At 43.4% G+C, this 27,681-nt stretch overlaps 1 protein-coding gene and 1 long non-coding RNA gene across 4 annotated transcripts; one reads left to right on the forward strand and one right to left on the reverse strand.

Moving 5' to 3' along the window:
• Positions 1–27,496, reverse strand: LOC125691166 (prolylcarboxypeptidase). 2 transcript variants are annotated; one of them, XM_048940186.1, is made up of 9 exons: positions 27,249–27,495; positions 11,849–11,989; positions 10,489–10,590; positions 8,877–9,058; positions 7,986–8,143; positions 7,076–7,248; positions 6,606–6,770; positions 5,962–6,149; positions 1–2,434 (listed from the first exon to the last, which is right to left on the reverse strand). In XM_048940186.1, exons 1-9 carry the CDS (start codon positions 27,384–27,386, stop codon positions 2,230–2,232), a joined length of 1,452 nt encoding a protein of 483 aa, XP_048796143.1. In that variant the 5' UTR covers positions 27,387–27,495; the 3' UTR covers positions 1–2,229. The 2 variants fall into 2 exon arrangements, with proteins under 2 accessions (XP_048796143.1, XP_048796152.1); XM_048940195.1 differs by lacking the exon at positions 1–2,434 and adding an exon at positions 2,551–3,153 and having other exon boundaries at positions 27,249–27,496.
• Positions 3,174–5,953, forward strand: LOC125691267 (uncharacterized). 2 transcript variants are annotated; one of them, XR_007376068.1, is made up of 3 exons: positions 3,174–3,755; positions 4,195–4,314; positions 5,667–5,953. It is a non-coding gene; the product is annotated as an uncharacterized LOC125691267 (long non-coding RNA). The 2 variants fall into 2 exon arrangements; XR_007376067.1 differs by lacking the exon at positions 5,667–5,953 and having other exon boundaries at positions 4,195–5,433.
• Positions 27,497–27,681: the final 185 nt, after the last annotated feature.

The following is a 27,681-nucleotide window of genomic DNA, read 5'->3' on the forward strand; positions in this document are numbered from 1 at the left end:
TCACACTGGATATTTTTAATGTCTTTTTGATACAAACTGCAGTTGCACCAGTAGGATTCATCATTCATTTCTTTTTTTCTTTTTAATGTTTTCCTCAGTTAGTAGCAAACATACATTTTAAATTCAGAACATTCATGCCACACACCAAGGGCTTGAGATGAAGTATACCAACAAGCATGAGGTGAAGTATGGCCCATCATTACATGCCTGGAAAAAGAAGTCAGCAATTCCCCAAGGCCCATTTTGTTCTCACCTACATGAGCAATCAGAACTAACATTTAGAAGAGGTAGTTACACAGGCAGTTCCTCACCAGCATACATTAATGTGTACATAAAATTTAAGACAAGGTCTCAATGCTTAAGATATTCATATTCAAGGTTTCAGCTTCTTGAAGGAAAAAAAAAAAAAAAAAAAAAAAGAACAACTGATAACAGAAAGAAAGTCACCTAAATCATAAGCTGGTCAAAGCTGCAAAATGCTGATCCACGGTGCACTGGAGTCACAGAATCTCACTGCTGAAGCCTGGCAGACAGCAAGGTTCAGAAAAAGGATGAATAAAACTGAAAGATTTTTTTGTTTTAAATATGATTTCTTCAAAACAGTTAATGTAATTCTACAGTCTCTAAGTACTTTGCTCAAAACAGAGCATGAAACATTTGGATTTAAACACAGTGTTTATGCTGAGATTTAATATGTTAGAGTAAGGTGAGAAAATGTCAGGAACTCTAATGGAAAGATGCACAGGTATGTACTAAAAGATTAAAATTCAACATTGTGTTCACTTTGTTCCCTGAGGGCCAGAGGAGACTGCTAACAGAAAAGCACTTGGTGTCTTAGGAAAATCCTGAACTATCAGACATATCAGCCAAGCTGAGAAAACTTTTCAACAAAGTTGGAATTTTAAGAGCCTGAGGACAACAAGCCTTGCCTGAGTCTTCCTGAAATGCAGTTGTCTTTTAAACTGCAAAGAAGCCTTTCTGAAGAAGGGCTTCAGTGTGAATGAAGCCAAAGCTGGAAAATGAGGGGACTGCCCCAGCCATTTATTAACGTCAAATATGCTGTCTCATGAATCAGGGCAGTTTGTCTGGTTTGGAAGCCTTACAGAAAGCCCAGTGCACCTGGCTCGTTGAGCTCAGCACCATGCTTTAGCCCGCTCCAAGAGGGGAGCTGCATTCTGTGTTTTGAATAGTTCGTCCCGCAAACAATTTTTTTAAAGGCTTTTATTGAAGAGCCATCAGCAAACAGATCATGCAGAATTTGAACAATACACAGAATGGGGGGAGGGAGGAACCCACACAAGGCACAGCCCCAATTATTTGTCACTTCGTAAGATCTACCCAGCACAAGTGTCACACTTGCTCTTCAAGAGAATGGCTTTGAAAGCATCCTGATTTGAAAAAAGCTAAGTGTGTGTGGGAGATACACATATATACACACACACAAAACACACCCACAGTTTTCTTTGGCAACCATCGTCACAGTGGCATTTCAGGAATAGGATAGATAGCGAAGGAAGAAATGAAAACACTGATGCAGACTGCATTCTCAGCCAGTTATGAGCAAGAGTCCGGGTCCAGCCCTGACCCGTGTAGAACAGAATGGAAAAGCCACTTAAGGGAGCTATGTTAATAAACTTCCAGAAAGCTAGTTTAAAAAAAATAAAGATTTCTTTCCCAGCATCAGTTGCAAAGGGTAGGGGCTGTTTATTTTCCTTACAAACTTCACAGCCCACTTCTGCCCATGCCTTCCCTCCCTCTCCAGTTGCAGTAAGATAAAATTTCTGTTCCCTCATTCTCTGTGCCCTTATCATGACAATTTACACCAGCTGAGGGCTGAGATGTCCAAAATTCAATCCCACTGAACACAGGGGGAGTTTGGCATCAACATGAACAGCACTGTTCTTTAATCCATTGTATACACCAGCAGTAAGGACAGCCATCTAGCGCAGCAAGGAAGGCATCAAGCCTAGAACAGAAACTCTACTGTAAGGTACAGCATTGGAGAAAAGCCAAAGGAGAAAGCAACACAGAGCAGCAGCTCAATCCACACACTTTGACTGAAGGTTATCTGTGTGCTGCCTACTTCTCTTGTAGGCATGAGCAACACTGAGCGCTGCAACACAGATAAGGAAGCAGGAGGGGAACACTGAGAGCGTGCACAACGAGGCCTGGCCCTGATCCCAGCAAAGCCAGCAGAGGTATAACGGCCACAGTTGTTACAGTACCACTTCAGTGCTGGTGCTTGGCCTTTGCAATCCACTGCTTCATGTAGTGGACTTCCAAAGCCCGAGCTTGTTGCACAGATTTGGGATCACAAGGGTTGCGGCTACGCAGGTCCAGGTGATGAGCTCCATCTGGGATCACAATTGCCACGAGGGAGTCTGTGATGTTCTGGGTCACTCCACCTGCAGACCATGGATCCAGGCCACCATTGCTGTAAGGAATTAATGCTTCATTAGGGCACCGCAGCGAGGCTGCACTTCATATCAACATCTCCATGAGGACTTTCAACCAGTTGGCAGATGTATGATAGAAATAGACCTCATGCTTGCCTCCATGCCCACCTCTCATCAGAGGTGCCTTCCCAACAGTTATACAGCTATTAGTAGCTTAGACAAGGCTAGAGTGTAATCATAAACTATTTGCTGGTCCTTATAATAACATGTAGGGCCACAGAGAGATGGCAACAGATTCATCTCAGAGGCTTTGCCATGAAAAGTTCACGTCCCCCTGAACCTGCCTCCAACTCTTCCTTTGTGACAGGAAGAATTTAATATAATTTCCTCTCCAAGTCAATGAACGCATTCCTTGTGCTGCAAATCCGATTCCAAATCATGTCCTGTCCACAGAACAAGCCAACGGTGGAAATGAAGTAAGTTTTGCATCTTTTATTCCTAGCTTTGGACTTCAGAGGTTGTAGGGATTACTGGGTTATTTTCCTTTACTGCACTGTTCTTCCCAGAAGTGGTCCATTTCAATTCATAAAGAAAGCAATTTCTATATGCTTATGAAACTATGTGACTTTAGATTGGTTCCTCAGTTAACACACTGGATCCACCCACAAAAAGAAACATTAGATGTTGGCTTCTGTATTTCAGTGAAAGTTTCTAGAAATATCTAAGAAATGAGGACACGTTGGGCCACAGATGCATGCTAGAAAAAGAAAAAACACATGGCAACACCAGAAATCACAGACAATAACAAGTGAAAAAGTGCAGAAATAACAGTAAAAAATGTGATGGAATCTATGATTTCATTTGTTTCTCCACTGGAGAGGAAAAAAAAGAAAAAACAAATGTCCTCAATTTCCACAGCTCTTAATTGTCAGTGTTTTTAACTATGATTGCAAGTGAAAGAAATGTTTTACATCTGGAAGAGAAAAAGCACACAAAGCTGCCCAATAAGCAAAAAGCATTTGATTTAAAAGGTCATCTGAATCAGCAGAGCACCTTGGCAACAGGGGGATGAGTTGCTGAGAGACTCAAGACGTACGTGGACTTGGATCTTTTGCTCCCAGTCACATGGAAACTAAGCATGCCACGAGGAAACAACAATCCCTGGCTTTTCTGGGAGCTGCTGGCTGCATCCTCTGCAGCTCCTGCCAAACGACAGCAGCAGAGGCACTGACGCAGTTTGAGAAGTGAGAGCTGGCCAGGAGAGGGGAGACAGAGGGCTCACCATTAAGTCATCCCAAGGCTCACAATTTACAGAAGATAGCTGAGTACCAACAGAAACGGATCATTCCTATGCTAAAGGTAAGCACGCACATGAATAATCGTTGCCCAACTCACAGAACAGAAGTTTGCAGGTGCAAGCAGAAGTAAAATAAGTCAGCAATTCCCTTCCTGCAGTGGTCAGGCAAGTAGGGCTTCAGAGCAAGCAATCTCAATGTACAATATCAGCACTAGCCCTGATTTTAATTCACCATACTTCCTGACAGCATAGATAGGGTCCCGCCTATCCCACAAGAAGTTTCCTTCCCTACCACATCTTCAGAGCCTCTTCAGTCCTTGAGCCACACCCAGATCGAGACTTTTGCATAATCTCAGAAACTGTTTGTGCATGCTTTTTAATATGTACATCCTCACAGTTGCCCATCTGTTTTTTGAACTTCTCACCTTTCTCTTCAGCCTGGCATTGCTTTGCCTTTCATTTTTTCATTCCTTTATTTTTTTTTTTTTTTTCCCCTTCCAGTGATGCCTTCTTCTGCAGATTTCTCCAGTATCTCTCAAGATAGAACCTTCACAGTTAGCCTCCCCCTCCCATACAGACCTGGACAGATGGGTACCTCAGCTCAGAAGCTGAAACGTCCAGGTATGATGCACCCAGCTTAATTAAGTAACTCTTAGAAGGTGCCTGAGTGGTACAATATAAAGTGGATCTGCAGAGTGATGTGCAGCTTACAAGGGGAGGAACAGCAAGAACAGCAAGAACAGCGAGCACATCAGCCAAACCCCAGCACGGCTGGGTGAATCCACCCCGTGCTGGTTCTGTTCAGATGCAGCATTCTTCCCTTCCTGGGCAAAACTGTTGTGCAAGTTCCTCAACACTAATGCAGTGCTTCTAAACCCACAGGGAGCCACATCCCCCAGCAGACACAGGGATATTTTTTGTAAAATGCTCTGGTGTTTGAGAATAAAGAGCTCTTATATAAAATGTACACTGTTGACAACCTGTTTGTTTGCAGAGAGGCAACCCAGCTTGACACACAAAGCTTTGTGTGCACAGCATTTGGTTGCTTTTAAGCTTTTCTCATTTCAATCTCCTTCAGTAGGCATAAATTCTGAAACACTTGTTTAGATTTGTTTGCTCGTTTATCACTTACAAAGCCAGTTTCTACTCTACAGGTCTGTGAAACACTGGAAATCAGTAACATAACAAGAATTAAGTTAGAGCAACTTTTTATTTTATTTTTTTTTTTTTCCTCTAAATTTAAAAGCTTTCCAAACAGGGTGAAATTTCTCACTTTGGAGCACGTATCCTGCTGGGACAGAAACAGCAAAGGACAAATGAAAGGAAATCAACAGGCTTCTGGAGCCAAACAGACTGAATTTAACAGCTGAATCCCAATTTAAGACAACTTTTACTTTAAAATAGACAACTATTTACTAAGTCCAAGACATTAATTCCAACTTTTAAGTGTTGGGTTTTCTTTTTTCCCTGAAAAGGCCTTACAAAATGTAAACCAGGAGATGCCTGCTGTTGGCAGTGAGTACAGAATCACAGCTCCTGAGGGCACAGGTTTCAGCTGGGTTTATTAAATGTCTCTCTACCACATAAGACCCTAATGAACAGCCAAGTGTTAAGCTGTCCACAACTAGAATCCCTTCACAGCAGAAGTACAGTTAGAGAAACCTTTCCTTTATTGAAAGCTGAGCAGGGTTTAACCTTAGGAATTAAAAAAAAAAAAAAAAAAAGACTGAACAGCAAGAAGCATGCACAATTTTTGTACTATACTGAAACATTTTTACATTTTGTTCACGTACTAAGTTGTGTTAGACACTGCTGTTATATTACTTGTATGCCTTACCACAACAGGAACAGCTTTTTACTTTCAGACCTTGCATGATTTTGTTGAAACTTGCCTATGTACCATTAAAAGACAGCAGCAACTGGAAATGAAAGCTCCCTAATATGCTTTTTTTTTTTTTTTTTTTGAAATCAAGATTAAAGAGGAATGTCACACTAGCAGTCCACAAGGCTATCACCAAGAGCAACAGTTCTAGTGATCAAGATCCTATGTTACAGCTAGAACTTGTTCAGACTTCCCTTTTACGTGGAAGAGACAGTGCTCTGGCTTCTTAAAAGCAAGACAGATTTACCAGCATGAGAAACCTGGACTTTGACCATTTGATAAGAAGGAATCCAAGGGGAAGAAATTTACATTGGACAGAATCGGATTTATTCAGCTGGAATGCTGCAGACAGATCACTACCAGAAGACAATTCAAATAAGGCTCACCTGAAGATGATGTTGCTGTGTGAACTGATGTTTTTCCCTCCATACATAGAAAGAATCCAAGAGGGGCGAGGTCTCACTCCCCACAGCTTGAAACATTCATCTGAAAGTGCCTCAAAGTCCCATTTCTGAGGCTCAAACATGTCATGGACACCATCTGTGCACATGGGCATCACCATCTCTGTGCAGACCTGAGAGAGAGCAGAGCAACAAGATGTTAATGAGAAACTGTCCAGGAGCCATTTGTGCAGTATGTAAATACAGAGGCTCACACAGAGTTTAGAGATTACCATCAAGCTATCACAATACGTGCCAAGTAAAAGCCTCATCTTTCATGCAAAAACATTTCCTGACAAGCCAGACAGAAAAAGAGATATAGCTTGGGCTTTTGTTTTCAGATGTTCTCCAAACATGAATCACTGATGACACTGCCTGTGAAACGTTGCTGTAATCCCTTTTATTTTCCCTGCTTTTGAAGAATGAGGTTCTTTTAAAGCAATATACAAACAAGAAGGGTCTTTACTGGTGCTTACACAACCTCCTCAATTTGTATCCGGTCCAATATCTTAACAGTAACATGAATTCCCATCTCCTCTAGCCCCCCAAAAACTTAACAAGTTGCAATTTTAAGAGGACAGAACACACACCTGATAGTACCACCCCAACTGGCCCAGATTCTTTGTTGCAGTCTCAGACATATCAAAGCAGGAGGCTTCTCCTGTATAATTGTAGTAGATGTTTATTGCCTGGAAAACATTCTGCAGCAACAATTTGTCAGAGAGACTGGGGTCCTTTAAGAACTTGCAAACTTCCTGCAATGAAGAGGAGAGATAGGAGTCTAAATCTGCAAGAAATACACAATACCTGATGGGATATAATTTTCTTTTCAAAGTACATTCAAAATACTATTAGAATCTTTGTATTATACACCCTGTTTGTGCAGTCTATGCTATCACAAAGAATCTGAAACTTTACAATTCCTGATTAAAAAAAATCCTTGGCTCTTGATGCAACCTGTGGCAGTCAGTCAAACCAAGAGAGGAGAGTGGAACCAAGTGGAAATGACTTCAAAAGCCCAGGCTTTAATCACTCCTCCAAGGCATCAGTTCTCAATTACCCTTATAGGCCAAGCTGGTAGAGGCTGTAAGAAGTCAGCTTTATAGGGATAGTCCACCATAGCCAAGTCTATCCATGTTTCACTCAGCCAACTTTTCAACATAGCAGCATCCTGAAGATTCTTCAATGGGCTGCACAAGTGAAATGTCCTGGAAAGCCACTGTAAACCTGCATCTTTAGTAGAAAAAGAAAAAAATTACAGTTAAAATGTTTGTGCCGTTATCACATAGGTCAGTTGTGCTGCTACTAAATAGTTCACTTAGTGTAACTGACCTGGTGAAATTGCCCCACATACAAACATGTGGGATACAAGAGCAGATTAAGACTTACTCAACATTGCTAAATCAGTGGGAAATGCAACCTCAATACTACAGCTTATGGATCTGCCACAGTTCAGGCAGCATTACCCAAGAAGCAAAGATCAGGTTATTTGGCTTCTTTTTTTTTGATAGAAGGCAGTTACCTACCAACAAATGAAAAACTTCAATCCAGCTAGCTCAAATTACAACGTATGAAATGGATCTCAGAATTCTTCTTGTCTTTGCTTTCTTTATTTTATCTGGTCTAGAATTTCTCCAGTTCAGCTTTCCTAATGTGAATTGGCTAACTCATCCTACCAGGTTTTATTTATTCATTTTTAAGAGAAAAGACTGTCAGCTCATCTGATCTTGGATGTTTGGCTCTGGATTCCAAATTCTGCCACTTGTGAATAAAGCACACGCTTCAACAAAACAGTCACTTACAAAAACAGTGCTGAACACATCCAAGAATATAGCTTAATATAGAGAAAACTGACCACCAGCACCTGTACATCTCCAGGTTAAAGGCACGATGCAAAGACATTAATACTATGAAGTCATAACATAATCCTGAACATTACAGCCATTTGAAGGCTAGTGGTAAAGTCTTACCTGTTGAGGAAAGGTGGTTAATGGCGCTCCAGGAATTCCGGATGCTTTCTGAGCAGCCAGTTCCACTCTTCTTGAAATCATTAGTCACTATGGTAAAGTAAGCACCACAGGGAACCAAGTCACCAAACTGCCAGATTGGGGCAGAGGCTGCCAGTGCTCTGCAAATGAATACAAAACCAAAACTGCTTGGAGAAACGCATGTATCCTGAATCCCTGCTATGTGATTATCTGCCCTCTGGGCAATACTTCTGCCACAGCCACTATTTAAGCAGCATTTATAATTCAACTCAGACACTCACCCCTGGATGAACTAACTCATACTGCTGCAAAATTCTTCTGTAAGTCTACACGCAAAGGCTGCTGAAACTAGCCTTGGAAGCTAGTGCAAAGACACCAGTAAATATATCAAGTGGAAATTCTGACAAATAGTAAAGTAAGCTAAGTGTCATCTAGCAACTAATTCTCTCGCTAGGCATTTGCAAACTCAACTGAAGACAGCCTTTGCTCAGAACTACTCCCTAGCATGCAACAGGAACAGAATTACTATTCTTGTATCCTACAGTGGAAACAAGGCACTGAAGAGATTAAAAACCTGTCTCAAGCCACCAGGAGATATAAAGTCAATGTTACAAATTATTTCTTTTTTGAGTTAAAAAAAAAAAAAAAAAAAATCCCCAATAAGACATCTCTGAAATGTAGGTTATCCAGTACCCACTGACCTACAATAACTTTTGAGGCAGACAATACTTTTTCCTAAATTCTAAGCGATTTAATTTGTCCTTCCAACACTGAAGCCAGCTTGAATTACAGTAATTCTCCCAGTACTGTAACGGTTATGATATAGAGGTAACAGATGTCCTGCTCAAACACAGAGCAGAGCAGTAAACTCACCCAACTACCACATGGGGGTATTTCATCCGAAACCAGGCTGCCAGCATTCCCCCATAAGAGCCTCCAATGGCTATGACAGGACTGTGTCGGGCTCCTGCAATGGTCTTCTTTAAGTACTCAATTAGCACTGCAAAATCTGCCAGAGCTTGTTCTGAGGTCAGATAATTCAGATGCTTGGAATCCTGAGACAAAGAACACAGGAGCATTTTATACAGCAATATCTGGCAGCAGTCTCTTTTCCCCAGACTACTTCTCTGGGTGAAACACTGGCTGGAGTTGTGGTCAGTGGAGTTAAATCCAGTTGGCATCTGGTCACAAGCAATGTTCCCCAGGGCTCAGTACTGGAGCTGCTTCTATTTAACATCTTTATTAATGACCTTGATGAGGGGATTGAGTGAACCCTCAGTAAGTTTGCAGACACTTGGGAGAGAGTTGGGATTAAGTGTTGACCTGCCAGAGGGGAGAAGGGCACTACAGAGGGATCTGGATAGACTGCATTGACGGACCAAGGTTAACTGTATGAGTTTCAACAGGGACAAGTGTCGGGTCCTGCACTGTGCTCACAACAACCCCAGGCAATCCTACAGGCTTGAGGAGGAGTGGCTGGAAAGCTGCTTGATGGAAAGGGACGGTGGTGTACTGATGGACAGTCAGCTGAATATGAGCCAGCAGTGTGCCCAGGTGGCCAAGAAGGCCAATGGCATCCTGGCTTGTATCAGGAATGGTGTGGTGAGCAGAACCAGGGAAGTCATCCTGCCCTGTACTTGGTACTGGTGAGGCCCCACCTTGAGTACTGTGTTCAGTTTTGGCACCGCAGTACAGAAAGGACATGGAGGTGCTGGAGCAGGTCCAAAGAAGGGCAACAAGGCTTGTGAAGGGCTTGGAGAATGTGCCCTACAAGGAGAGATTGAAGGAACTGGGGCTGTTTAGTCTGGGGAAAAGGAGGCTGAGGGAAGCCCTTACTGCTCTCTTCCAATATCTGAAAGCTGCTTACAGCAAGAGCAGGGTTGGTCTCTTCTCACTGGTGACAGGACAAGGGGAAATGGCCTCAAGTTGCACCAGGGAAAGTTTAGGCTGGATATCAGGAAAAATTTCTTTACAGAAAGGGTTGTCAAGCACTGGAATAGGCTCCCCAGGGAGGTGGTTGAGTCACCATGCCTGGATGTGTTTAAAAACCGTTTGGATGCGGTCAGGGACATGATTTAGCGGAGGGTTGTTAGAATTAAAGTCGTATGGTTAGGTTGTGGTTGGACATAATGATTTTTAAGGTCTTTTCCAACCTGAGTGATTCTATGATTCTACAGAAACAAGTAAGAGGGATTACATTCTGAACAACCTATGTAAAACTACTGAGCGGCCACAAACATTCTATGATTCTATGCACATCAAGTTATAAAATTGTGCCTGACAAACTAAATTATTGCAGGTGTCCTTTGCTAGAAAATCCTAGATTTTCTTAAAATACGTAATCAGTAGTTACAAAAATAGGATAGTTGTTTTTTTCTAGCGTATCTTACTCAGGCAAGAAGTTGTTGCACCAACAAGAATTACAGTAAGCAGATTTTTGTTTTTATAGAACACCTCCAAAGAAGAAAGCAAAGACAACACTTACACTGAAAGATTCGTTTCCAAAGGGCAAGGATTCTCCATAATATCTATGTTCAGCAAATACTAACATGGCATTAAGTTCTTCAGCCACATCCCACATAAAACCCTGGTTGGAGAAAAAACAGACATTGAAAGTGATTGAGTGACCTTGCTTAGAAGTCCCTACTTCCAGTCTATTTGAATGTGGTCTTTGATGAGTAAGATATTGCTATCAAAATACAACCAGAAAGACAGACTGCAATTTGGTTTTAAAGTAACACAGAAGTGGCAAAATGCAGAAGGTAGACAACTGCCCAGATAAATATAAACGCACACTGCTTGATGTTTTACAGCATCTTTATTTTGTAAGTGTGCTCAAGGCAATCCTGCCACAGCTCCTACACAGCACAACATCAATTCCCAAGAAATCAAAAAGCAAAACAGCACGTGTTTGAATTAGGACTACAGTACAGAAAAAAATTCTTTGGCAATGAGCAGTAATATAGATAATTGAAACACACTTATTGGCAAGTGATAAGTAATCACAACCAGTTGTCATTACTTGGTGACAGCAACATTTTACCATCCACCAGTTATGCAGAGGGGCAGACAGACCACCAGCTGCCAGAACAAAGTGCATAAGCAGTCCTTGGTTACTTCAGACCTGCACATGCCAACTCCTGTTGCACCAGTGGATTTTATAGTGAAGAAGCAGAAAAATGCCTACACTCCCTTTTGTGTAAAAGGAAGGTGATGGAATCACCGACCCTAGAGGCGTGCAAGAAACATTCAGACATTGTACTGAGGGACATGGCTTAGTGGGGAAATACAGGTGATAGGTGGACATTTGTACTGGATGGTCTTAGAGGACTTTTCCAATTGTAGTGATTCTATTATTTGCATGTCAGGGAAGTAATAACTTCCAAGGATTTTGTAAGGGAACAAGCATCTGTTCTTAATTCCTAGGCAGCTTCATTTCACTTGATATTTTCCTTAGTTTTCTTAGAGGAAAATAAAATAAAGCAATCAAACCAGCTCCTTTTACTCAGAAGCATTCTAATCAGTGAGATTGGTGCAGTTTGCTCCACGCTCTTTCATCCTTAGCTTCAGGCACCACAGAGCGTTTCCTCAAGTTTTCTTCACAACTCAAGGAAGTTAAGGCAAGTTCTTCCCTTTGATTTCTGTGGACTTCAAACAGGACCTCAAATCCCCTAAAATCTTTCCTATATTTTTCAGCTTACTTTTTCTCCTGAAACTCTCATAACCACAATTGTAAGTTCTCTTCAAATGACGCCGATGCCATCTTGCTTGTCCTTATTTTTCAGTAGGTCACTGCTGGAAAGAAGGACTGTAATTTAAAAATCAGGGATCTAATTTGTACGTACTGTGTTGTTGCAGAACCACGTGATGTCTCCTTCATTGCCTGTATAAAACAGTATTGGCCCATTGTCTTTCTCCCAGTGCTGATCTGCTATCAGATATCGCTGCTGGAACGTAAGATTTTGATCAAATCCAAAGTGATCAATCTGTCAAAACAGTGGAGAACACCAATTTCAGAAAGAGAAAATTGATCGTGGATCCGCAGCACAAGTGCTGACAGTCACATTGCAGAAGAAAAATAAAGAGAAGAAAGAGTTTCACAAGGATAAAAGACACTAATTTATATTCTCAGATTCCTAATGTATCAACATTCCTCTGCCTTGCAAGGAAGCCAACGAAAGTTAGAGGTCTACGCAGTCAAGGAGAAACTTACCTTCAGAAATAAAAGCCACATGCTCTATTAACAGTATCACACCCAACCAGTAAAGTCTAATTTCAGTTTTGTTAAGTGAAAATTGGTCACTGCCTGACAGTGCATAAAGTCTTAGAAAAATTCCTGATTTACCTTGTTATTTAAGGCTTCCTTCACTCTTTTGGCATAACATCAAAATTCAAACAGAATTAGAATAGAAAATGTTAACTTACCTTAGAATATATTCACTGTTAGAATATGTTTACTTTTTATTCTTAGAAAAATACTGATTCTCTCTATTGAGAGGACTTTTCCAGTAGTTTTATCAAGTGCTTCTCCTCCTCTCCTTGTAGTTTTCAGTAATTCACACAGCCTCCCCAGTTCTTCTTCTTGCCACTGCCCTAGAAATACTTTAAGTTGCCCTACTCACAACTTGAGGCAATGAAGCTGTGGGGTTTGGCTTATTAGACATTCACTTCCAACCTTGCGCGTCAGTTTTTCAGCCTTCCCTCATATTGCTTTGTATGCACTATTCCCCTTCACCAAACATTCATTAAAATTGCTTTTATAGTTAGCTCCTGCACGGGCAGGATGTTATTCCGGAAGAAAGATACCTACCCACGTTTTTACTAAACAGGAGAGCTATGCTGTCTAATTTCCACGTATTCCCAGATCAGCACCACTTTTGGTCATCAGCTGAAGATGATCTCTAACTATGATTTGACTTACATCAGCAGAACGCATCATTTCTTCCCTTTCATACTGCTGCTTGCGGTAGCAGCCTGACATCTGCTGGCTTGAGCACCTCTGCTCAGCCATCTGCCTTTGTATCGACAACTGTCAAACCTCAGATGCTCTCAGAACTACATTTCATTTGGAGAACACCCTCAAGTTAGTGTTAAAAAGCAAGACATACACAAATCCAAAGGCTCATTTCTCTCAACAGCTCGGGAAAAGCAGCCCAGCTCCAGATCTGCAGGATCCAATCTCTCTGCACCACATGTTTAGGTACAGTTTGGGATAGAGAGTGCAGGAATTTATGTTACACGTTGCTGCAAGATGTATTTTCCCCCACTTTCAAAGTTCAGGGAGAACTTTGGTGAGCCTGAAGCAAGAGGACAGCGGATACAGTCCACTGCCTGACCCGTGCATTGCCTTGGCACAAAGGACAGGCTCCTCATCCTAAATAAGCCAACTTCATGGCTGCTGCCAGACTGAAATACAGCTAAATTATTTACATTTTTTTCCTGTGTGTTTTACAGTTTGCTCCCTATGTGTATAAGTACATGCATGTTATCATGCACACCCTTAGGGTTTATTCACTGAATTCCAATACCAACAACATATGCTGAGCTTATTTTACACCAACAACTCACCTGCTCCTTTTTTGTTTGCACAGTTACTGTTAAATTTAAGTTCATTTTCTATATCAGCCATAATCAAGAGTGATTTGTAGATCGGACACACGAGATCAGTACACAAAAGTCTTTGATCCTAAAACCCTGGAGCAATTAAAGGGAGATTAAATAAAGCTGATCTAACAAGTTAACAAAGTTCAATAAACTCCAACAAAGCACAAGTAGATGGAGGAAGAAATTCTTCATTGTGAGGGTGGTGAGACACTGGAACAGGTTACCCAGTGAGGCTGTGGATGCATTCACAGCCAGGCTGGATGGGGCTGTGAGCACCCTGGTCTAGAGGGAGGTGTCCCTGCCTATAGCAGGGGGTTGGAACTACATGATCTTAAAGGCCCCTTCCAACCCAAACCATTCTATGATTCTAGACAGTTAAAAACCACATCAGGAAAATAGGCTTACATGTCCTATCTGCTTTTTATGGGATCACCTCAAACTGAACGCCTTGCCTTAAAGTTTGATTCTCCATCCTCTCTGCCTGAAGCCAGAGTACAAACTATGATGCTACACAAAACATATTCAGTTCTCCTGACCTGCAAGATTATGAATAAAAATCTTCAGTGGAGGCAGCCTAGTGAAAAAGCCAGACAGAAACACACGAGAAAAAACAGCAGGTGGAGCTGTTGTGTAGCCACAGCGCACCACTGCATTGCTGAATCAGAGCAGGCAGCCCTGAGTGAGTTTCTTTCCCCATCCTGTGTCAAATACAAACACATCAAACTCCACGCAAAGAGTACACGACACACAGGCTAACACCTAAACTAAGTCAGATTTTATTAAAAAGTTGAACCAGAAAATTTCTTTCCCACTCCTATGCAAAATGAGTAAGCCATTCAAGCTCGATTAGACAGAATAGAACATACAAGGAAAAGTGTATTCAGCTGTTTTGTTTTCCTTTTCCCCCCAGGACAATACCCTAGCTGGTTAACAATAACACTGGTTAAGGTATATTACCACATATGAGGGTTACTTTTAATTTTTGTGACAGCAAAAAGCTGTGCAATAATCCTCGCTCCAGAAATCATGAGACTCTTCAACTGTTGCCTTCTTTTTAATTTTGGATTAATGGATCTCTTTGCTGATCTGTTGCATCACCATCTCTGCCACAGAACCAGATTCTGATAAAAGGATTCAAGTAGAAAAAGGAGGAGTACTGTACTGGAAGCAAGAAGTCACAAATAAATGTAAGGCAAGCTTCTGTCACCTGCAGTATGCAGGAGAATACTTTGGGGAGCAACAAGTAAGAGGCAAAGAGAGCAAGAAGAGAATTTCATTTCCACATAGGAAAGTCTTCAGGAATCTAGTTTAAATAAAAAAAGAAATCACCCTATTTCTTCCCAAAAGAAGAATTTCTTTGGCCTGAAAGACTTGCAAAACATTTGGGGAAGATACATGTATAAACACAACACACTGTGACATGGCTGCAACCTGGAGCCAGCTGCCTCCTGAGTAAAGTCTGGCCACAGCTGCTGAGAACTGCTCTCACTGAGGTTCATTAAAAACACAGGCAGGCTCACAGCCACGTGGGCCATTCTGTCTCAGAAGGCTTGAGCCAGCAGCTTTGATCTTTCAGCTCAACAAAACTTCCTCCAGCACATCTCATCTGCTCAGGATGAAGAGCCATCTCCGGCTTGTTCCACCTCTCTGCCATCTGCATGAAGGATGTGGCACAGTTCTCTGACCTTACCTTGGATGTGCACATGTCCTGTGCTTATGTGGACCTCTCAAAGAGGACTTCTTTCTAAATAGGTGGGGTTTTTTTGTTTTATTTTAAATGGACTTCCCAAAACAAGACACCCTGCTACACACATTTCCTCCAGGAAAGAAGAAAAAAGGCACAACAGATGTTCATCAGTTATTGCACAGATGTTTGCTTAATATACTCAGAGCCTGTGGTACTGAGTGAAGTGTAACAGCAAAACAGGACACATGGGCTAAAACCCACTTCCTTCTCAGCAGCACCTTAAGGTCATTAATAATTACAGAGAGCAAAATCAGTGTGGCTTGGGTTGGAAGGGAACACAATCAACATCCAGTTCCAACCCCCTGCTGTGGGCTGGGTGCCCCCCACCAGCTCAATCTGCCCAGGACCCATCCAACCTGACCTTGAGCACCTCCAGGGACGGAGCATCCACAGCTTCTCAGGTAACTGTGCCAGGGCCTCACTGCCCCAAGTAAATTATTTGTTCCTGACACATAACATAAGTCTCCCCCCTTTCATTTTAAAGCCATTCCCCCTTGTCTTATTGCTAACATACCATGTAGAAGTGCGGCCAGCAGATCGAGGGAGGTCATCCTTCCTCTCTACTCTGCCCCAGTGAAGCCACATTTAGAATAGTGTGTCTAGTTCATGGCTCCCCAGCTCAAGAAAGACAGGGATCTCCTAGAAGGAGTCCATCAAAGGGCTTGGAGCATCTCTCACATGAGGGAAGGCTGAGTAATCTGGGTCTGCTCAGTCTGGGGAAAAGATGGCTGAGGGGAGATCAGACTAATGTTTATAAATATCTGAAGGGAGGTGGAAGGTAAGTGGATGAAGTGGATCAGGCCATGTTCTTCTTGGTAGTGTGTAGTGACAAGACAAGGAGCAATGGCCTAAAACTTGAACATAGGAAGATTCATACATACATGCAAACTTCTTTTACAGTAAGGGTGACAGAGCACCCAGAACTGTTGTGGAGTCTTCTTCTCTGGAGATATTCAAGACCTGTCTGGATGCCTACCTGTATGACCCATTATAGGGAACTGCTTTGGCAGGGGGTAGGACTTGATCTCCTGAGGCCCCTTCCAATCTCTGCAATTCTCTTATTCCCCCAACTTTTGCTTATAAGCTCCCTTCAAGTAGTAGAAGGCCATGACAAGGTCTCCCTGAAGCCTTCTCTTCTCCAGACTTAACAACCTCAGTTCCACCAACCTTCCATCATAGGAAAGGTGTTCCAGCCTTCCAATCATCTTTGTGGCCCTAAAAGAGCTGAGGCTTTTCCAAAAAGAGATAACAACTCATAGAGTAGCTATGTATCTAACACAGTATGTAGTATCTAACAAAAAGATTTTAAGGTCATCAGTGGTGGAAAATCTACACCTGATGGTTTTACACTTTTGAAACTCTGGCAAGTGCTCAAGCACAGCCTTCCTGACATGCCTCATTTCAATTTTCTATGTGACAGCATTATTTCTCCAAATTTAGATGTCCCACCTGAAGCTGAGTCAGTTGTTTTACTGGTGAAAAGCCAGAGGATTAAGGATTAAGTGGTGATGGAGTTGTTTTGAGTGCTCATCCTGTCTGAATTATTTCCTGAGGACAGGAAGATGCAGGATAGGCTGAGGATATCCTCCTGTGTGAGCAGCAGGCATCAGCCTCCTTGGGATTTCACCACTGTGTTGCTATGCCCAGCTTCACTCCCAGCAGGCTGGGGGACCCCTGGCCCTACTTGCTTTGTTTCCTCTTTGCTTCCTCCATCTAAGTTGGAAGTTCAAGAAGGCAGAGACTGCCCTGCCATCTCTGTATAGTTGTATTTAAGCAGGCCCAAAGTTTTGTTGCAAGTGCAGTGATGTGCAGTTAAATATTCCAGCTCCTAAAAACCACTGCAGCAATAGAGTACCACTAGAAATACACACACCAACTACCTCTTTAAGGGGACACAGAAACAGAGATAAAAACTAAATAAAACGTGAGCATATTTGTCTCCCCAATGCCATTCTTACTGCTTTACTTCCTCTTACTGTACATGCTTATGTAAGACAGCCCTTGAGTTTCATCTCACTCAGTCATGAGATTCATGATCTCAGATTGCCCCAAGTGACTTAACAAAAATAAAAAGATGAGCTTTGCTTTAATGTTTCCATCTTAGAAGTGTAGAAAGAGACGTTCTACAAAGCACTCACCAACTGAGTTCTCCATTCTTTGCTCACTAGGCTGCTGTTTGTGTAAGGGACACCAGAGATTGAAGATCAGCACCAGTCCTGACATACCTGATCAACTGAAGCTCTCTGGAAGAGCACACTGATGCTGCATTCTCTTGCATCAGGCTACACTGACCCACTAACTTCAAAGTCCTACAAATAAATCAAATTGGAATTCAGTGACAATCTTGATGTCACTGCAATCTTTCATATTCCCTATAATTCAGAAGTTTTATAGCAATTTAGGTTTTTGTCATTAGATCTAATTTTACCTGTTACATGTAATAATAAAGCATGCAGATGTAATACACAAACTTCTTGTCTATAGATTCCAACTTCCATTTTACGTAGAAAAACAGCAATTTTCCATTACTCAGCGAGGCCAGATTTGAGTTGGGAGGTTCAAAATCCTTGTAATGGAAGGATCTCCCCAATTGTGACTCTGTCCTTGTGAACACGCTGCCCTTTGACTCCAATCATGTTTTGTGTATCTTACTGAAGCTCTTTTTGCCCTGCAGGAACCATGTCATCTGCTCCAGGGAGGCTGAAACTGCCTAAGGAAGTCTGGTTTTGGCACTCATTTATCACTTTAGTAATTAAAAAGCAGTGATGAGGAAAGCCTCAGACAGGAACTCTACCCCTGCCCAGTGACACACAGTTTGGACGAAGCACTTAAATGAAAAAGACCAAGGAACATTAAACAGCTACAGGATGTGCTGTAGGAAAGCACCAGGCTGCTCAGGTCAGCCCTCGTTAGAAATAAACAGTTTCCAAACATGGTATGGATGAAAAGTTATTTTTATTTCAGGAATCAAAGCAACTATTGGGATCACAAACAAACGAATTCCTACTTCCATAAACTATTAGCAGCATCCTACCACAGCCGATACCTCAGGTCCTCCCAAAAAGGAAGAACTTCACAAATCATTCAGGCTTCAAATGAATGCTGCAGAACCTTCCAGCAATCACAGGATGCTATCCAGCTGGTAGGACAACCCAAGAGGTTTCACACCCTCCCCATATTTTTGGCCCCAGACTCCAGGGTAGTGAAGCTGCAGCAGAAGAGAGGCAACGTGTGGGCAAGGCAGCTGATGAAAACCACTGCAATCAGCTTTCCTGCCCACTCTCCTCAACCCTGCTCTCAGCTCAAAGCAGCAGTGAGTTTGTGTTGCTGCGAGTTCATCAGCTACATAAATTTAGAACAAATAGGCAATCCACTCACCAAAAGTTATTTCATCGATGCTTCTGGTCAAGGCATTATTATCCTGCCCAAATTCTTCAGCAGGACAGGGTATGGAGTAAGGAGTACAGATGAACAGGTCTGTGCTCTATCACCCAAAGCACAAAGCTGACGTGCACCACAATGCACAATGCCAGCAGAGGCACTCTTGTGAAAGGTCTCTCAGATCCATCACAGGCAGAGGCCTGTAACTTTTTCCATCCTCCTTCCAGACCAAATTACAAATCTCCTACATTATTACAACTGTATCACATCATTAACATTAGGAGGAAAAATGTGCATATCCTTTCGAGATGTCACAGATTAATCACTATAAAACCTATGTTCCAGTTCTGCTCAGTTGATCTCTGTCCCTGTGCAAAAAGCTGCTAAAAACCTGCTGCTTTCTTAGAGGTTCAACTCAAGCTGCATCAGTTTTACTTCCCATATTTTCACAGCTATTTCTCTCTCAGCTGCAGCTCAATCACTACCATCTTTTCTTTTCTACAGCAAATCCCACACTACTCAGGGAATCCATGGAAAAACTCAGTTGAAGTGCACATAAGCAGAAAAACTACCGTTATCCATCCAGCTCTTCTCCTAGTTAGACAAAGCACTGAAAAAAACCCGAGCTGCTGCCATTCACTGAACTAAAAGGCTCTGCATAGCTCCATCTGAGACCAACCAAGTGCTAGGGACTTCACACTTGCCACTGTGGATCATTTGTTTAATAACTACCAATTCTGCAAAATACTAATTGCCATTAGTTTGTAGGACAGAAGCCACTGCTTAGGAGCTACAGGAACTCCTCATTTCACCCTGGTGTGACTTCAAGGACTGAAAACTCTACATTTGTAGGTGGCCAGGCATTTGCCATTGATTTTCAGATCAGCCTGTGGTTTTTAACAGCTTTGTGGAAGAACTCATTTTCAGGAAGTCAGGCAGCTGCTGGTTTGAGGCATAAATCAGAAGTTTACTAGTGCTAGTTCTGCTTTCACCCACTTCCTTTAGTTCAGTCTGGCCTCAGTCCAAGCCCTAAGGAAGGCAGGGGGCTGAATACCCATCACTTTCTGTTCCTGTTGTCTTAAAGGGAAATTGCTGCACGGAAACTACCGCCTACAACTACCTCTTTTGCAGATTCAGTCCCTTTGTGGATGCTTTCAGAAAGTTGTCAGGACCTCCTCTTGCTTCACAATGCAGGATTTACTCCCCTTGGAAGCAGAATAAGTTTACCAGAAATGAAAGGAGATGCACCAAGTGTGTCCTTAACAACAGGGAAAGGCAGAAGCCACAGCAGGTATCACACAGCAGCTCCTGCACCAGCATCCCACACATCCAGGCCTTTCAGTGAACAGTCCTTGTCCAGAGATTCTTCCTAGGCTTTACTCCACAAACACCTTCCCAGAAGGGCTGAACCAAGCCCAGAGGTCAGCACTGAGTAATTAAAGAAAATTAACCCCCTATCACAGAGCCAGGAGGACAGCCTCTACTAACTGTGCTGAAAAGAAACGCTGTTTCCATTCTTCCATCCATGTTTAATTCTGACTTCCTGCACCTAGGGGACAAAGTAACCTTCAGGAAGACATACAGATGATCACTAAGTTCAGCCTGCTTTTTTGATTGATTTCCTTCTAGGTTCAGCTGCTTTAGATACGAAGCCCACATATTCCAGAACTTACAGAAAAAAGAAAACGTAGGTGTTTCTTCAGATTTTGAGGACCTAAAGAAACAAACCAGTGCAACAGCTCGGGCGATTGGCATGGTAACACAAGGAAGCTTCAACCACATTAGCAGGATTGCTCTCTGCTAAGACCTCGTGCATACCTGGTTTATGAACTGCTTGCTACTTCAGCCACGCGTAGATTTCTTTATTCTTTAGTCCCTTAGACCTTCTTTATTAAAAAAAAAAGGACTGATGGAAATCCTTCAGAGATCCACTACAGCTTTTAAATGGTTAAAGCTTGAGATAAAGATGCTTATTTTCAGAGACGGGAGCAAGCAATGCTTTCTGTAGCCCTTCCTACAAACTGCTCACTTGACTGAAGAGACTGCAAGTTGTGAGGAAATTAAGTGTTTCCTGCCTAATTTGAGCAGATTATGTCTGCATTGTGACCCTCAGATAAGTAGTGCATAAAAATAAAACTTCACTGACAAGCTGTAACAAGTACTTCCCTGATTTCCTGTGCATTGAATGACTGCTATTGTTTCTGCTTATAGGCCTGCTTTATAGCTTACAGCTCCCGTTTCAAATCACACTGTGAAATCACAGAGTAAGAGCTGCCAAGTACTCCTGTACTGCTTGATGAGTAAAACATACATGCCAAGTACTGCACCTCAAAATACAATCATCAGCACCACTGTTCTGCACGCTGTCACAGCCCCTTGGTGCCAATTAAAATTATGTACAAAAATCTCGTGTTTTTTCCTTTACCAGAAGTTAAAAGTGTTGTCTTGTCAGACATGCCAAACTTTTTTTTTTTTTAACCATTCCCAATGCTTGTTACTATTCTGAGACACCAACCTGAGTCACAAAAGGCTGCCAAATAACTGCTACTCAGAATTAAAATGCTGATTTCAATCTGCTTCAGTATCTTCAAGAAAATTTGTCCCTCACAGTCAAGAGCAGAACAACTCCAGGAATCACTGGCTTTTTCTGAAATGGCACTTCTATAAAACATAGAATCATAGAATCACAAGGTTGGAAGGGACCTATAAGATCATCTAGTCCAACCACCCTCCCATTCCTGTTAGTACTACAAGCTACTGAACCATATCTCACAGCTCCTCATCCAGACTCCTCTTGAACACTGCCAGGGACGGCGACTCCACCACCTCCCTGGGCAGCCATTCCAGTGCCTGACCACTCTCTGAGACAAAAAGTTCTTCCTTACATCTAACCTAAACCTCCTCTGATACAACTTTCCTCATTTCCCCATCTCCTCAGGTCCTGTTTGTTGCCTGGGAGAAGAGGCCAAACCCCTCCTCATCACAGCCTCCCTTCAGGAAGCTGTAGAGTGCAATGAGGTCTCCTCTGAACAGGCTGCCCAAGGAGGCTGTGGATGCCCCATGCCTGGAGGCATTCAAGGCCAGGCTGGATGTGGCTCTGGGCAGCCTGGTCTGGTGGTTGGCAACCCTGCACATAGCAGGGGGTTGAAACCCTTTTCTTTTTCAACCAAGGCCATTCTATAATTCTATACTTTTATTATCCATCCTTTAAAGCTTCAGCCTGTAACACAAGATAGACATTAAAGAAACCTGGTGTAGCCAGAAGAGATCAAACTGCATTACTTCTGAAGCATGAAGAGCTAGCTTCCTTTTACATACACACAATGTGAGCACAGACCTTTACGTGCCTTTACTAAGCTATGAAATCTAGAAGTGATTCAATGCAACCAAAACCAATCTTCTGGAAATGGCCACAAAATAGATGTGTCTTAGCTTGAAATAATCTGACAGGAGGAACAGACGCAGAACCTTGCTGAACAGCAGTTTATATGTACATGCTACATTGGTTCTTAGGCCAATTCATAGCTGCTTACAGAATAAGTGATGTGCACACAGCGTGGGATTGTGGAGAAAGGCCATCACCACACTACGTCTTGCACCGTCATCAATTATTAAATTGATGGAAGAGGCATCACATGCACTCAGAACTCTCAATTCTTGGTTAAGTCAGGAGGGGAACAGCAGAACTGCTGCCTTGGACTTCTGGAGGGCAGACTTTGAACTATTTAGGTCAGATCAATTACCCTCAGGGTACTCTATCCCTGATCTGAAAGTCTTGGATGGGTTGCAGAATAAACTCCCCAGAATTCAGATGGGAACAGTTAGAGACACCTACTACTCCACCTGGGCTGTCACAAGTCCATGGGGCCAGATGGAATCCACTTGATCAGCCAGGGGAGCTGATGGAGGTAACTGCCAAGCCCTTTGCATTGGCAATCAGCATTCCTGATCAACTGGAGAGGTTCCAGAGGCTCGCATCTACAAGAAGGGATGCAAGGAGGATCTGGAGAACTACAGGCGACCTCAGTGCCAGGGAAGGTTACGGAGCACATCATCTTGAGTGAGATCACACCACGTGCAGGACAACCAGGAGAACAGGCCCTATCAGCAAGGGTTCACAAAAGGTAAGTCCTACTTAACCAACCTGATCTCCTTCTGTGATCGAATGACCTGCTTGGTGGATGAGGGAAAGCCTATTGACAGTCCATCTAGATTTCACCATTGACACTGTCCCCCACACTATTCTGCTGGAGAAGCTGGCAGCCTGTGGCTCTTTGCTGGGTAAAGAAGAGGATGGAGGCCTGGGTGGTGAATGGAGTTAAAGCCAGCTGGCCAACGGTCCTGAGCAGTGCTCTCCAGGAGCCAGTACGGGGCTGTCCTGTTTAGTACCTCCACTGAGAACTTGGATGAGGGCATTGAGTGCACCCTCAGTAAGTTTGCAGTTGACACCAAGCTGGGAGGAAGTGCCAATCTGCATGGGGGTAGGCAGGCAACACAGAGGAATCTGGACAGGCTGGGTAGCTGGGCTGAAGCTCAACAAGACCAAGTGCCAGGTCCTGCACTTTGGCCACCACAACCCCAAGCAATGGTACAGGTTTGGGGCAGAGTGGCTGTAAGACTGTGTGAAAGAAATGGAACCAGGGGTGATGGTCAACACTCACCTGAACACGAGTCAGCAGCATGCTCAGGTGGCCATGAAGGCCAATGGCATCCTGGCTTGTATCAGAGTGTTGCCAGCAGGAGCAGGGAGGTGATCATCCCTCTGTACTCAGCTCTCATGAGGTGCACCTCCAGTGCCGTGTTCAGTTCTGGGTCTGTCACTACAAGACATCGAGGCCCTGGAGTGTGTCCAGAAAAGGGCAACACAGATGTGAGGGGTCTGGAGCACAAATCTTACAAGGATCAGCTGAGGGAACTGGGATTATTTAGTCTGGAGAAGAGGAGAACCGGGGGAGTCCCTGTTCCTCTCTACAACTGCCTTAAGGGAGGCTGTGGAAAGACAGGGATCAGCCTCCTGCATAACCAGGAAATATTGGTGATAGGTGGATGGTTGGACTGGATGATCTTGGATGTCTTTTCCAACCTCTGTGATTCTATGATTCACTCTTTTCAAAAAGGCCAGCTTATCACAGAGAAACCTTTAAATTTCACTAAATTCAAGCTGTTGTCCACTCAGTACCACATTTAGTGCATCAAAAATTTTTAGGCTTCACTTTTTATAATGCTGGTAGGTGCATTGAAAACAGGAATCCAGAGGTGCAAGAAAAGGCTCCCTGAAAGTTAGAAAAGCTGCCTGACTCCAAGCCCTCCCCATCATGAGATTATCTCTACTTGGAGGAGACAGCTCTCAAATGCTTCAGTGTCTTTCCAGTGACTCTTCATTGTGGTCACTGCTACAGCTGCCTACAAAAGGGCTATTCAGATTGGCCTTCTACTCGTACCTCCATACATTTTACATATTTAAGTTCATTTTAAAAAAGGCTTGACTTAATACACCAACCACAGTTCATGAGCAAAATACTAAAGCATAAGGCTAGTCTTACCAATAGAAGCCACACTAGCCTAACAGAACTGTAAAAGAGATCAGCTTCCCCAGTACAGATACAGTTTGTTAACTAAAGATGTGGATGATGGCAGTTCCTCATCCAAAGGCTGCGTACCTATTTGTGGCAGCACGAGGGGTCTTTCTATCCAGGTAGTGTCACTTGTACATTGGAGAAGTAGAGGCCTTAAAGGCATCAGTTGCATACCAAGGAAAAAGTGTCATCATCCCCCACCCCCAAGCCAAAATAATTAAGATCATTAGGGACACAGACCAGGGCACACACAGGCTAAGATCCCAGTCACACTGACAGACACTGCTTGACTTCTGAGTTCTAGACTTTAACCCTGTTGTCAAGGATGCCAGACACTTGGCATAGCAAACAGGAGGAACTTCAATGCAAGTTAACTATGAACCCTTTACTTCCCCATGTTTAGGAAAGCAGGCAAATGCCAGACTTAATTCAGGCATCAGCATATGCTGTCACTAAACCTTCAGGCAATGCTAAAGGTCTCTATGCCAAGAAATTCCACTTAGACTGTGATTCTACATTGAAGTTTTCAGCTTCTGAAACTCTGTTCTCCAGAGTGCAACACTAATGAATGATTTACAGTGCTCAATGGGTGACGTTTTAAGTGATGAGGTTCAAGAAAACCACTATCTATACTTCACAAAGTTGTCCTGTGTGCAAGTACTGGTGTTTTTTAAATACAAATGTGTAAGAAGCATTTCTTTTATTACAGCAGATTTTGCTGTACTGTCGAGTTGTTTTTATAGTGCATATATTGATAATAAACTCATCAACATGAAAAACAACAAGAATAAACTTCAGCTACAAAAGAAACAGCAGCATGGAACAGGGGCAGATGATTCAAGCCCTGAGCAACTTCACTGTAAACAATTAAACATCAACAAGCAAAGTATCATCAGCCCTAGTTGATATCATAAACATAGTTATCATAATCATAGTGTTTATATTCCATTACACAGCCACAATGCAATTATGAATTTCCAGACAGCAGCCTTCTGCTGTTGCCTGTCCTATATGCAGCATGGGTCCTGCATGCTGTGCTACCAATATAGAAGTTTTATGTCCCACCCTATGGTTAAGCAGGAACCCTCTTTCCCATAGCAGGTACTCGCAGACAGTATCATTCTGTTTGCAGTAAGGAAAGAAAACCTGGAAAAGACTGAAGGAAGCAAGATCTGCCAACATCTTTAGAACAAAGTCACTGGGATTTTCCCTTCCCATCTCTCAAAATTTATCTACCCCTAAATCCACAGAACTCAGGCACACAGCAGCTCTGTCATTTTGCTGTCAGCTACATGGCACCCAACAATAACCAAGTGACACCACAAACTGAATAGGGGTGAGGTCAGAAGTGCAGCAGCACTGTGACAAAGAGCAATTTAGGTTGTGGCACGGAATGATTACCATCAATATTAGAGCAGCAATAGGTAACGACCAGCATGCTACAGTTATGTGTCATGCTTTAAGTTACAACACTACTACCAGATTGATATCCTGGCCAATACAGACCTCAGGCTGCAGAAGGTATCTGTGGTATCCTATGGGGCAATGAGTTTCAGAATTATTAAAAGAGGAACCCAAACCACTACCTGAACATCAGAAAAGCATTCAATAGAGAAGTTCTCAACACGAAATACCATAGGCTATGCAGACAGACCCCTGGAAGAAGACTATGCACACACCAGAAACAGACTACAGACAAATGAAATCCCAGTGCAAGATTCCCCACTAACACAGCTCCCTGGCCACCTCTCACTACTAACAACAAAGACCTAGTCACTAAAATTATTTCATTTTTATGTTTTTCTTACCTGCTCTCCCTGAAAGCACAGAATAGCTCGGAAGGGACTTCCAACATCATCTAGTTCAAATCTTCCAGCAGCAGATGGCAGGGTTGCCATCCATTAAATCAAGCACCAGCTCAGGCTGCCCAGGGCCCCATCCAGCCTGGCCTTGAGCATCCCAGATATGGGGCATCCACAGCTCCTCTCGTCAGCCTGTTCCTGACCAAGCTCTTGCTAAAAGAAAAAAAAAAACTCCCCTGACATCTAGTCTAAATACCCTCTCTTCTACTTTAAAACTGATTCCCCTTGCCCTACCACTATTCACCCATGTAAAGAGTTGTTCATCCTTCTGTTTATAAGCTCCTCTCAAGTACTGTAAGGCCACAATGAGGTCTCTCCTAAGCCTTCACATCTCCAGGCTGAAGAAGCCTCCATTATGAAGTCACCTCCTATAAATTTAACAAAAAATGTTTTATTCTCACAACTCTGTGTTTGATCACCCACAGCTTCCCTGCTTAACCCAGGGCATGAGATTCAAAGAGAAGCTACAAGCCTGCCCCCAGACAAAGCCAGACACTACTACAAGGCATCCTTTCCTCTCACCATGCATCCCAGTTAATAAGAACCATTACCACCATACAAGATGAGGTAGAAGATCAAGATGCAGACATTCCCTGACGTGTCAGAAGGAGCTGCTGACTGCTTTGGAGAAGGCATAAAAACAAGCAGGTTTCAAGCAGAGCCCCAGGTTGGATAGGGCTCTGAGCAGCCAGATCCAGCAGGTGGCAACACAGCCCTCAGCAGAGGATTGGGACAAGACGGCCTTTAAGGTCCCTTGGTCACCTAATAGTCGTGGATTCCTCTGTATTGTACACGTGCTATAGATATTGACAACAAACTGAGAACCGTCGCAGCTGACAGCAAAACAAAGCTCAGAGTAACAACAGAAATCTCTTTCACATTTGCAACGAACAAAAGCCACCCATTCAAACACGGAAACGCTATCAGGGTACAGGTGACAACTCAGGACGTACTACGGAGCTTTGGACACGGCTACAAAGATGTCCACAACAGCAATCCCTCAAGCACAGCCTGTCCCATCACGATTCCCCACAGCCCGGCTCTCCTCACGACCCGCAGCCCGGCGGGCTCCTACCTGCTGCGTGAGGTACCGCGTGACGTACGGGGCGGGCAGCGGCGCGATCCCCCGGCGGCGGCGGGGAGCAAGGAGCGCGCCAAGTGACCCGAGAAAAAAGAGGAGCAGGAGGAGCCGCAGACACAGCATCTGTAGCATCGCCAGGCTGAACAGGAACTAACCACCGGCCCGCGGCTTTATAGACGGCCCGCCCGCTCGCCGGCGGCTGGGGGGAGGCGCCTCCCCTGAGCCCCGGCACGGGGCACTCTAAGGGGGGGAGCCCTGAAGGGGATGGGTTACGGTCACGCACGTGGTGGGCGGGCGCTAAGCGATCCGGGCTTCCGATTGGTTACCGGTTGCAGTTAATTCGCGCGCTCTCTCGCGGTTGGTTGGCTGAGGTGGCAGGCGTGACATGAGGAGTTTGGGCACGGTGAGAAGACAGCGATTGGCTGCT

Source organism: Lagopus muta, chromosome 1 (genome assembly GCF_023343835.1).
Source record: "Lagopus muta isolate bLagMut1 chromosome 1, bLagMut1 primary, whole genome shotgun sequence".
NCBI lineage: Eukaryota > Metazoa > Chordata > Aves > Galliformes > Phasianidae > Lagopus > Lagopus muta.